This window comes from Rhinatrema bivittatum, chromosome 2, assembly GCF_901001135.1.
Source record: "Rhinatrema bivittatum chromosome 2, aRhiBiv1.1, whole genome shotgun sequence".
In the NCBI taxonomy this organism is placed as follows: Eukaryota; Metazoa; Chordata; class Amphibia; order Gymnophiona; family Rhinatrematidae; genus Rhinatrema; species Rhinatrema bivittatum.
In genome coordinates this window covers 587,420,457-587,433,748 of record NC_042616.1, presented here as the reverse complement: position 1 = coordinate 587,433,748, position 13,292 = coordinate 587,420,457, and the positions used below count along the sequence as shown (strand labels likewise).

At 39.5% G+C, this 13,292-nt stretch overlaps 1 protein-coding gene across 1 annotated transcript in view; it reads right to left on the bottom strand.

The window, feature by feature from the left end:
• The window catches only part of DLGAP1 (DLG associated protein 1), a 437,388-nt gene that overhangs the window by 13,868 nt on the left and 410,228 nt on the right, over window positions 1–13,292 (bottom strand). Inside the window, 1 exon segment of the mRNA XM_029591059.1 lies at window positions 6,232–6,323. Within this exon segment, the coding sequence (XP_029446919.1) occupies window positions 6,232–6,323 (92 nt within the window).

Here is a 13,292-nt window from a genome sequence, read left to right as displayed (position 1 = left end):
TGGCTTAATGAATTTGATATTTATTAGCTTAAAGGCACATAGTTTTAATTGGGTAATTGCATTTGTCATTAGTGAATGATCAGTACTGGAAAGTGCATACAAAGTTTTAATTAACTTCCATTTAGAAGCATTTTGCAGCTTCTCCCTTCACAAAACAAATTACAAAATCATGCAAAAACAAGAGCAAGGAAATAATTGCCTTCCAAAAATTACTTTTTTTTAAATAAAATGGATTTATTATTTTCATGTCCCTAAACAGGCATAAATATTTTGACTTTTTAAACTCAAAGGAGGTATATAATTCAGTGGCATTTAACCAGATAACTTGTGATTTTTTAATATTTTGGACACTTATCTGGCTACATTTTAGCCAGATATCGCATTAGAATGTAGCTGGATAATGTAGGGGCATTCCTGGTTATGTTTCTGGGTGGTTAGGTTATTCAGGTAAGTTATCCAGCCAAATCCGATATTCAGAGTTAGCTGAATAACTTATCCAGTTAACTCTGGTTGTGCTGCAGAGTAGCCCTGAAGTTTTTCAAATAAACTTATCCAGCTATCTGAATATCCCATCATAATTAACCGGATACATTTATGAGGCAAACAATCAGGCTGACACAGTAAAGTCCGCAGGAGAGTGAGCAATTCTGTATTTAAATGAGGCCCGGCGGTAAAAACAGGCAAAAGGAGGCACTAGGGACACTAGCGCATCCCTAGCGCCTCCTTTTGGACCGGAGCGGCGGCTGTCAGCGGGTTTGACAGCTGATGTTCAATTTTGCCGGCGTCGGTTCTTGAGCCCGCTGACAGCCATGGGCTCGGAAACCAGACGCCGGCAAAATTGAGCATCCGGTTTTCGATCTGACAGCCGCAGGCCAACTTCAAATGTTTTTTTTTCTTTTTTTTACTTTTTTTACCCATCGGGACCTCCGACTTAATATCGCCATGATATTAAGTCAGAGGGCGCACAGAAAAGCAGTTTTTACTGCTTTTCTGTGCACTTTCCCGGTGCCCGAAGAAATTAGCGCCTACCTTTGGGTAGGCGCTAATTTCTGAAAGCAAAATGTGCGGCTTGGCTGCACATTTTGTTTTCTGAATCGCGCAGGAATACCTAATAGGGCCATCAACATGCATTTGCATGTTGCGGGCGCTATTAGGTTCGGGGGATTGGACGCGCATTTTCGGCCCCTTACTGAATAAGGGGTATCACTAGCACGTCGAAAACGAGCGTCCAATGGCGGGTTAACAGTGTGCTCCGTCAGAGCGTACTGTATCGGCCCGTTTGCAAGTTAGGCAGTGGCTGAAATGGATCCCAAAATGTAACCAAATTCTTGGCTGTAAGCACCATACAAATTTGGAAGTGTATTTTGCCATAGGATGCCCTACAAAGCCATGGTTAATGTCATGAGTGCTGGTCCTAGAGCAGCTGCTTACCTTTGCAATCTCCATGGACTACAATAAACAGTTCACCTGCATTATTTTTTTCTCAGTACTGTATGATAATAGTATTAAAAGCTGTATACAAAGTATGCTGAACTTTGTTGACAGAAATTGGTCTTCTATCATGCAATGATCCTTTGATTTTCAAACACAATGCCTTAAAGGCAGGATGAATGAATAATGAACTATTTAAACTATTCAAACCTTACAGTGTAAACAATGGCAATTCTTATCACCAATAAAAATTAAGATTATGCTACCAAAATCAAGCCACAATTTAACCATTTAACTATTATTTATATATAGTGGTTCCAGTTAAAATCATTAAACTCTGAGGGCTAAAATCTGCCATCTAAAAATTTACATCACCATCATCTACTGGTACAGATAAGACCACATGACCCAAGCCATCAACATTATAGAGGGAAATTAATTTCTTCATTGTTTTATATAACAAACAATGGCATTATAATCACTGAAGCCATAGACTGAATGAAAATAAGTTTTGGAAGAATGCTATGACACATTAAACCATATTTAGATCAGAATGATTTCAGAACTGATCTCCAATCCTTAATTTCTTCATCAATAGATTACTGTAACTCACTCTTCATTGGTCTACCACAAAACACTTTTTGCGCCTTGCACATTATGCAAAATACAGCAACACGACTATTGACCAGTTCCAATATATGCGATCAAATTACACTGGCTCTCTCTTCACTAGTTCTCTCTCCACTGGCTACCAGTGACATGGAAAATTCAATATAAACTGGCTACCAATATCAATAATTCAATATATAACATCACCTCCTCCTGGACACAAGCAATACCCAAGTTATATTCCCATAGCAAAACACTATGCTCATCACAACAACAGCAACTCAATATTCAATATCGCTTCACCATATCATGCCCATCTTGACTGCACTAGAGAACACACCTTTTCAATTGCTGGTCCAACATTGTGGAACTCCCTACCTCTCCAACTCCGCAATATTAGTTAACTCAAAGAAATTCAAGAAGGCCATAAAAGCTCATTTCTTCAATCAAGCCTTCAAAGATTTAATATCAACAGATTCCTGTGATTAATTAGTTTATATGTCCATTTTTCAATGTGTCTGTCATTTCTGTTATAAGTTTATTTGTTTAAATATGTATGTATTGATTTTGCTATGGATTTTTTTAAATGGATATTTTTTATGTATTTTTCTATATTACTAGCCCCGAACTTTGGAGGATGCAAGATGCAAGTGTTTTTAAAAAAATTAACAAATAAGTGTAACTATTACACAATTCAGCATTGAAATGTCTAGTCCAGGGTTGGGCAATGCCAGTCTTTGAGGACCACCAACCAATCAGGTTTTCAGAATACTCCTAATTGTATACAGTTGAGGCAGTGTGCATAAAATTTATCTCATGCATATTCATTAGAGATATCCTGAAAACCTGACTGGTGGCCTTTGAGGTAGGAATTGCTCACCCCTGGTCTAGTCCATATATCATTTATAATACCTCCTACAAATATAATTCCTGTTTCCTATTGGCTCCTGCTCAAACAGCCTAAGTCTCCTGGATCTTCTGGGAGACTCCAGGGCTGTTTGTTCCCCATCCTGCTTCTCACTTAACTTGCTGCTTCTTCTGTCATGGTAAAGCTGTGGGGTACAATCAGAAACAGCCTGTGGCTGTCCATCAATCACATCATACTGTGCCTGGAATGTGGGAGGATTAGTGAGATGCCATTAGAGACATTTCCTCCTTACCCTATAGTAACAGGTTTTCAATTTAGGGAAGAAGTACAAGTTTGGAGAAGAGCTACCAACCACAAGTACATATTCCCTATGCCTGTCCCCATGTTACAGCATTAAAACACCTGTTGCTGATGTCTGGTGGGGAAGAAGGAGGATGAGATACATAGGGGAGATGCTAGAGATATAGTAGGAAAGCATGAGGAGGAGAGAAGGAACTGGAGCATTGAGAGAAAAGCATGATGCATGGGGAAGGAGCTGTGAACCAAGAAGGGATGAAAACATAAGGAGGGAACTGGGGGATTAGAAGGAAGATGAAAGGCAGATGGAAGGAACTACAGGGCTAAAAGGAGGGCAAAGAAGCAGATAGATGTCACTGGAGGTTCTGGTAAGAGGACAAGAGGCGGAATGAAGTAGCTGGAGGGCTGGTAGGAATTTAAGAGGCAATGAGAAGTAGCTGAAAGTCTGAGAATGCAGTGAGAGGCAACTGAGACTTATAGGAAGGTGACAGGCAGAAGGCAGGACCTGGGGAACTGACTGGATGATGAGATGCAAAGAGAAGGACCTGAGGGTGGCTTGTTCAGAGGGAAAGAGCTGAGGATCTGAGAAGGCATTGGAGGGTGGTGTGAGTGAGAGGTAAAGGGAAAGAGCTGAAACTCTTATGAGAGTGAGATGAAGAAGGGGAGGACTGGTTGGAGGGCAAGATGCAGATGGAAGGAGCTGGTAGCAGGACGGCAGGAGGCAAAAGGTATTAGCTGAGAGAGGGATGTGAGTTAGAAAGAAGGAAATGCAGGCTGGTACAAGAGTATGAAACAGAAAGTGAAACTGAGAATTGAGAAAGGCACTGAGTGTGAGAGATGGAGAGGAATATGAGACAGAGGAGGAAAGTGAAGAATAAGACCCAAGATGGGGAGATGGAGGATACATGAAGATAATAGATGTGAAGAAATGGAAAGCTTGGAGAAGTGAAGCGATGGTTATGGTAAGGGGGCTTTGAGAAGGTTTTCTATGAAGCCAGGCTAGTTTGGTGGTGTGAAGAAACAGAAAAATAATAATAGCATAATCACAGCCCAATCAGATTGCACTGATCAGATTTGTAGAAATAGTCAAAGCTGTTGAAATGCTAAAGTGTACTAAAGGTTAGTTTGTATGTTAAAGGTTAGCATACCATTTCTACCTTCTGGGCTCAATTTACAAGAAATTATATGACTTATAAGAATCCATTCTTATTAACATATATGACATAAAATTATAATGTCAACCAGTTGGAAAATGTTATGCAAACAAAGGTGTGTAAGTTTAGAGGTGTTGATGTATTTAACTGAGTGTAAAGTCTAAGAAGAGCTGAGCTGGTATTTACTCTACAATGCTGGTAAGCTGCACTGCTGCTATTATGAGATCTCTTATAAAAAAAAATTAAAGATTTTTCTCTTACTGGCTGTTGGTATTCAGTGTTTACTAGCATCCCCTACAGTGATAGAGAGAAAAGAAATAGGCAAAGAAGAGAAAGATGAGAGAAGTGACAAAAGATAGAATAAGGTTTCAGAGGTAAAGATGGATGAAGGTGAGAGATAAAGAAAGAATGAAAGAGAGACACAAAGGACAACAAGGAAAGGAAATTAGGAGAAGAAAGACAAAATGAAAGTAGAACAGTATGGTGAGTAAAAGACATGAGTAGGAACAAATGATTATTTTTAAATATAATTTATGATTTCAAACTTTACGAATCTTTATTCAAGTTTTTATTATTGTTATATATTTTATTACAAGTATTATTTTTTTAAATGTATAAGTACATTTAACAATGCAACACTTCACTCTTCTCTTATTTGCTCTCCTGCCAGCCTTCCTTTTGGGAAGGGAAATACCTATTGCACCTGATTTGTGCTCAGATTTGGAAAGACGAGTAATCAAATATAAAACCAAAAAGTGCAAACTGTTCTGCTATTTATTTATTTAAAAATGTTTATATCACTATCCCAATCTCACACATAATCATATTAAAACAAGTCAACTCTTAAGGCCAACTAACAAAGGCTCCCGAGCCTAGATTTCAACATTTTCATCAGACTTTTGCAGTTCACTTTTTGGGAAACTGCCTGAAAATATCTTACATCTATTAGATCTCTTATCAGGGGAAGATCCCGGTCTTAACTTTCTTCTGGAATGAGAGAGAGTTCGATTTCAACCTAAGCTCCAGAGGGAATTTATTCCAGAGAGAGAAGGCTACCACATAGAAATCTCTATTTCTTAACAAAGTCTTGCACATATTACAGGCAGAGGGCACAACTCACAAGGCTCCTTGACTGAATATAATTGCTTGTCTGGGGCATACCATCTCAATTTTTCTTTAATAGGAGTTCATTACCCCTCAGTACCCAGAAAATGAATGATAGTAACGTAAATTGTATCTGGGCCCGAACAGGCTGAAGATCTTAAAATCGGAATCATTTTAACCCTTTTAGGATAATTATATTCCACCATAGCTGCAATATTCTGGCCCGCCTGAAGCATGTGTATAAGTTGCTATGGCAGGCCAATGCACAAACTATTATAGTAATTAAGTGGACATAATTAAAGTTGCATCCATGGACATTCCTTATCTACCCTTCCTCTGGTTTATGAAGATATTGTAATTTATAAGCAATTTTTATTTGCTTGGAATAACTTGCTTCAGTCTGCTTGACTGAACAAATGCGCCTTGGCTCCTCAAAGGAGGAGGCTGGAGATTGGTTGATATTCTCTGAAACACAATCAGCCCCCCACCATTGGTGGGCCATTACAGGCTTTACCATCTTCAAGTTGGATTCGTACAAGACCAATACTTGTACCAACGCCCATACCCCCTCCCAAGTTACCTGTTGTATGAGCTGTTGTCTTCTTTGAGGACAGTGGTTTGCTCTGTCAGTCATGTGACCAACAGGAAACCGTCACCTGTTACAACATCAAGAATTGTACAATACAAATACTGTAAGGCAGTGTGGAGAAATGTTTCTCGTACGTGTTTAAAGGGAAGGAGTTGTGGAGGTGCTTGGCTGTTACATACCAGGTTTTCTTCACACAGTTCTCTGAACTGATGGAACTTCTGAGACATGAGGAGCTGAGCGCAGCCCACCGCACTTCGGATTTTCCCTAAAACTAAAAGAAAGGAGCACACTATTAAGTATGGTTTTACTGGTTTAATTAAAAATGCTTAAACCAAAAAGAGGGAATGGATAATTTTCAAAAGACTATATGTGGCATACTGAGCAAGAATCGGTGACCCTTTAACTCTGGGTATGGAGTTATTTCGGCTACAAGTTTTGTTGGAATATTTAAAGAGTGATATATCTGGAAGTCCGCATTGCACAAGCAAATGCTACACATCACCGGAAAGTTCCCTCACTGTGCATGGCGTTCACTGCTGGGGCAGATTGTTCCAGAGATACCATAGTTTAAACACTTTTGTCTTTTATTTTGTTACCAGAACCTAAAGAGATAACAATATTTTGCTTTATTTTTTAAATTCACAAAACTTAGAAAATCATTCATGAGACAGTAAAGATATAGCATTAATAAGGCTTTGGTCTTATCCATGGTAAAATTATACAAGGGGATAATGGACCCCAGTAAAGCTAAAGATGTTTTCAGCTCTCTGGCTCTGCTGGACAGTCTAGCTTACTTAGAACCCTTACATATTATACTTTGCTCTCCTATCTGGCAGGAAACAAGAGAAATCACAAAAAGATTTTCAATAGCTGGGCCAAGCTTTCCAGAGAAACCTGTTACTGAACACAAACAAACGTCTAATAACAACTTTGTAGACTATGCTATCATATAATAAAATCTATGATGTTATTTTAGCCTGGAAGGCTGACTGGGCCAGGCTCTTCGCTAGCTTGACCCATGATCTTTTCAGAAACAGCAGGAATCAGTAGTAGGATGGCTCAGTGGCAAGCACAGAGGGCATGGGTTCGATTTGTAGGACTGCTTTCTTCTCCCCTGGCAGATTGGGGCTGTGGCACAGGAAGCATTCACAGCCCCTGAGAGAGAGTTCCTGGTTATCATATAATGGTGGCACCTAGTAACTGAACTTACAGCCTCCAATAACAGAGTTCTGGAAAAACCCTAGTATGTAGCCTCTGGCTTAGCATTGTTGCTGCAAGGACTGGGCTTAGTGAATAGGAAGAGGAACATGAAATAGGGAGAATATTCCTGAGTAGTCGCAAACGAAACCTCATGGTACCATGGGTCCAACAGAGGCCGGCTCTGATTGTAGTCGAAGCCCCAAACAAGGAGCAAAACAGCTGGGCCAAGATAAAATAAAAAATATAGCAGAAAACAATGTCTCTGCATCCTTGTGCCCTACTTTTTAGAAGATCCCATGGCAGTGAACCTTTTCTTTAAGAGACATTATTTTGCTTTAAGTAAACACACTTTTACTGGTGTTAAAACATACAAGAATAAATGAGTACATTTGATCCATCTCTGCATCCCTCCTCTCCTTTGAAATCTGAGGTCTTCCAGAAGTGCATCGATCCATAAGCGCAGCCCCTAGATGTAAGACACCTGCTATTGCTCTCAATGGTAAGGTTTGAGCAACTTCACATACAGAGGATTAAATTTAGTGCCAAACTGGCTCAGCAAGTTGCAGCAGTGCTGATCTACAGAAGATTAGTTTCAGGTTCCGTAACCTTCAGTGCTAGCTAGAAGATAAGGTTTCATGGCTAATAAACTTCTTACACAGGCATTATTATTGCATAATTTCTCTTCCCTTTTTGGAAAAACTTCCTTTGAAATTAGAGATGGGTGAGGGAAGTAATTTGTCTTCCAGGTGCCTCAGCTTGCAGGGATGGGCAGAATGTCCATAGGTTAGTTTGAGAAATGTAAAAGGGAAATGAATTGGATATCATTGTAGACCTAGGTACAAACGACCAAACAAATGATAAGCTAGTAAAGATTCAAAAACAGTTCGAAGAACTGGGAAAAGGTGTTGGTCAGATCACCAAATCTATGATATTTTCAGTAGTGCTACCTGAGGAGTTATGCTCATAAAGAAATGTAATTCTTGGTTGAAAGACTGAGGAAGAATGTTTTGGGTACATTGGTAATTGTGGATATACCTGTCAGGATAAGGATCTATACAAATAGGAAGGTTTACATCATTCCCAGAAAAGTACCACAGTCCTTAGCTATTGTTTCAAGTCCTAGTTAGACTAGCATTTAAGCTAAGCAAGGGGGAGGCACAAATTGCTCTCCTTGCAAGCAAAAACAGGTGTGGTAAAGAAGCTAAACGCTGAAGGAATAAAAGCCCCAAATGAAACAGGCAACAACTTATTGGAGACAGCAACAAAAGTACAGGAGAGATAGCTGCTAAAGTAGCTAATGAAAAGATGAGAAGAGAACAAAAGGAAATAAAGAACGAGGGAGTTGGAACATCTTCTTGGAGAATCATTGTTGCAACACAAGTTAAGGGTAGAGAAGTCTTGTATTCCTCAACTTGAAGAGGTGCTATGTTGAATCTGACACTGACAAATGGAGACATTGTCGCTGACCTCTTCTCACAATTATTGGCTACTATTATGTTCCTAATATAAAGGGATACATTTCCTTCCATTCTCTATCCTGTCTCTTCTAAAATTATTATAGTCTGGGATAGTCAAATCCAAATCCCGGTTTCTATTACTTGAGATAGCAACTATATCCAAGTCCATCTCCACCATGATGGCCTCCAGCTCAGTGCTTTTGTTAACAAGATTTCAAGCATGTGCACATATTATTCTTCAAGAAGATGCTCCAATTCCCTCTTTCTTTATTTCCTTTTGTTCTCTCTTCATCTTTCTATTAGCTACTTTAGCAGCTATCTTCCTGTACTTTTCTGCTAGTATGGTTCAGTAATAAACTCCAACCTGAACTGCACCATACAAAGATTAGTTTCCTGGACTTCAAGAGGGCTGACTTCATGATGATTAGTGATAATGTTGAGAAAATATCCTGTCCCCTCTTGATGACACTGAGAAGATGCCATTTTTAAAACCTTGGTGTTGACGCTAGATGACTCAGCACTTTGTCTCTATCTTGCCTGCACTTATTTCAGCTGTGCTGATTCAGTGGTATATCTGCTCTGATCAGCTCTACATCAGAGATTACTTCATGTGGGAGATGCCCTCCACCTGCCAAGATTAGCAGATAGCTGCTGATACCTAGACCGCATTGATCACCCCACCTTCCCATGTTGACACTAAAAGGGTGCCATTTTTAAAACCTTGAGGCTGATGCTGGAGGCGTCGCATGTCTCTGTTGTGCGCACATAGTAGCTTAATCCTTTGCTCCTTCATGCATGATTTGTTTGATACTGTGTACCAGCTGCTTCTGTGTATCTGAATCTGTAGGCTTTTGGGAGTTTTATTTTTATTGTTTAAGTAATTTCTTAGCACACTGATATAGATTTTGGGCCATATTTTAGTTTTTGGACATGCAAATCCCAGTTAGCTATGGAGAGATTCTGAGTTGGGCTAGACATGATGTTAACTTTTCTTCCGATATGCTAGTGAATCTCTCTAACAGTTCTCTCTGTTCTGTACCTGCTATTATTTCCTTAAGTAGTTTAAACTTTAAGCTTATCGTATATGCAGACTGAGTGCATTCCCAACTTAGAGGTACTAGCAGTTTCCACTGCGTTTTGTTTAATATGCAGTCCCCTTGGATTTTTAGGTATGTCTCCTACAATTTTTGATCAATGTTTTGTTGTCTTTTAAAGCTGAATAGGCTTAGGTGATTTTTAATTTGCATGTGAATGTTATCTCTCTGCCTGAAACTTGGAACATCATTTTAAATGTGATGGCTGCTTTAGGATGGGCCCAAAAAACAAAGCGGAAGCTGATTCAATACTGCTGTGTAGTAGAGATGTGAATCAGAACCGGAATCGGTTCGGATTCTGGTTCCGATTCACATGTGGGTTTTTTTCCATCGGGCCCGATCGCGGTTTTGTTTATCGGCTGCGCCCCAGCTGATAAACAAAAAACCCACCCCGACCCTTTAAAGCTAACCCCTTAGCTTCCCGACCCCCCCAAAAACCTTTTACAGGTACCTGGTGGTCCAGTGGGGGTCCCGGGAGCAATCTCCCGCTCCAGGCCGTCTTCCCACTCCCGGGCCGTTGTATTGAGGGATGTGAGGTTGTGTTTCACTTTATGTATGATCGTGAGGACTTTGAAGAGAATTCTGGATTTGATGGGTAGCCAGTGGAGATACTGAAGGGTGGGGGTGATATGTTCCCTTTGTTTGGTATTGGTGAGAATCCTGGCTGCTGAGTTCTGGACCATTTGGAGGGGTTTGATATAGTTGGCTGGGAGGACTTCTGATTTTGCAGGATAATTTTCAAAGGAAAATGTAAACGAAACATACTTGGGCTTTTGAAAATTGCTATGATAGTTTTTAACGTTTACATTTTCCTATGAAAATTATCCTGTTAGATTTTAACCACTTAACCTCAATAAAACACCCCAATGCAAAAAAACCAAAAAACCCAAACAGTGTTTATTAGATAAATACCGGAAAACTACTCTCTCACCTCTCCTTTACCTACTCTGGATCCTCCACTTTTTTGTGTGCTTTCTTCATACTGACTCCTCTGCTGCACAAATGTATGTATTTGATTCAATGGGAAAATGTACCCAACAATAGTACCTGTGTTGCAAAAACTCTGATAAACACTAATTTTTGGTACCCCCAAAGAACCCCTAATTAGCTGGAAAATAAATACCTAAATTTACAATTAATAAACACCTAAAATCAGAAATCTTATGTATAATAAATTATCATTGTGTTATAAGTTGTTATTGGTTAAGCATTTTTTCAACATTTGATGGGTCTGGCATCTTATTGGTTGACAGAACTGGGTGTTGAAATTACAGATACAGATAGGATATTTTGCTAATAGTCCAATGTATCAAGAGATGCTTCAAAGTTACATTGTTAGAGTTAAGGTTCATAAAATGCAAATTATTAATTTGGATCTCCGTATAAAATGTCATATAATACAACAAAGTTGGTACATAACTTTGTTCTTTGATACTGTTTTTAGGTTTCTTAAACTAGGCCTCGGATCTGTCTAGGAGTTGCACAGGATTCATCCAGACAGTTATTCTGTTAATCTAGTTTTATATTCTAAAGTTCTGGCTTAAAGTTGTTTCTCCATTGTTTCTCCATTGTATATTATGTTTTCAGCAAATGACTGGATGCAATTGGAATGATTGATGTTATATATGCACATAACCCATTTGCAGACGGTTACTTTAAAGCATGAGAACATTTTTTATATGATATTGCTGGTGTTCTTACAAAATCGACTGAAGGATTTACATTATTCAGTTATTGTACATAGATAAAAGTTGAAATCTAGTATACAGTATATGTCTGCTTCGTGATAAGGTATGTATGTGGTATCATTGGGTGTCTTTATAAGTGTGTGGAATGCTATATTACTTTTTCTGTTTATTACTTAAAATGTGATGGGGAACAGATGTGGATATTATGTTATTGAATCTTTGTTATGCTGTTTGCTTCTGCATGTCTGTATGCCATTATAAATACTACAGAAGCACACATCCAATACTACAGAAGCACACATCCAGTCTCTAGCAGCACATCCAAGCTCCAGTAGCACTCATCCAGCACCGATCCAACCTGAACAATAATGTACTACTGACCACGCACCTACAAATCACTCATCCCAATCATGATTTCCCCCACTACACAGTTACTAGGCCTCACCCTATTCACCATAATCCTATTCAACGCCCAATCTCTCACCAACAAAACTCTTATACTCAACGACATACTGCAGGACACAACCCCAGACGTTTGCGCCATAACAGAAACATGGCTCAAATCCACGGACATCACACTCATTAACCAATTACCAACGCAGACTTACGATTTCTTCTCCATCCCAAGACAAAAAAAAAGAGGAGGGGGTATCTTCCTAGCTGCAAAAAAATCCTTAAGGTTCTCACACCACCCCATCAGTACAGTAACTAAACTAGAACTAGGATTGTTCAAATCAGAACAACTCCAAATCCTGCTAGTCTACGCCCCTCCAGGCTTACTAGAGTCAGACTCCTCTCCTATCATCGAAACCATAACTCTGCATCTCAATCTTGACTCCCCTGCTATAATCCTGGGTGACTTCAATTTACATGTTGACAAAGTTCCCCTCTCTACAAACTGTGAAGCCCTCCTCACCGCACTGTCAGCGATGGGATTCAGACAACAAATCAATAAACCCACCCACAAAGCAGGCCACACGCTCGATCTACTCTTTACAAACACTGGTATTTCTCTTACAAAACAACCAAATTGCAAAAAAGTCCCATGGTCAGATCACTCTCTAATCTCCACCAGCTTTTCCTTACCTGGATCAGACTCCAAACTCAACTCAAGACCCTCTTTCCTATACAGAAAACCTTGCAACTCGGAACATCTAAGTAAAGCTCTAACCTCGGATCTACCACTCATTGAAGTATCTACCCCTAACGCTGCCCTCCAATCCTGGTGCAAAATAACAAAATCTATAGCAAACACTCTCTGCCTACTGACAACCAAAACAAGGTCTGCTAATACATCCAAACGACATCCCTGGTATAATGATGAACTACGAAAACTCAAACAATTACTTCGGCAAAAAGAAAGAAAATGGTGCAAAGCCCCTTCACCAGCCTCACTATCTGATTACAAACGATCACTCCATCTTTACAAAAGTACCACGTTGAAAATCAAAAGAGACTACTATGCCCGAAAGGTTCATCATCTCAGCTTTGACTCAAAAGCTCTATTCGCCTTCGTTTCCAGCCTCACTAAACCTATCACTCCAGATATACCACCCGAACAAGCCCAGACTAAAGCAGACGAATTGGCTCTTCATTTTAACAAAAAAATATCGGATCTCCTTAATCAGCTGATTCCAAACACTACGTCTCCAGATAACACATCTTCCCCAAAATAAAGACATCCAGCTTAATGCCTTTGAACCCATCACAATCACAGAGATACAAAATGTATTAAAAAGAATGAAACCGTCATCACACCCATTTGATCAAATCCCTACCAAAATGCTTCTTCTTATCCCGG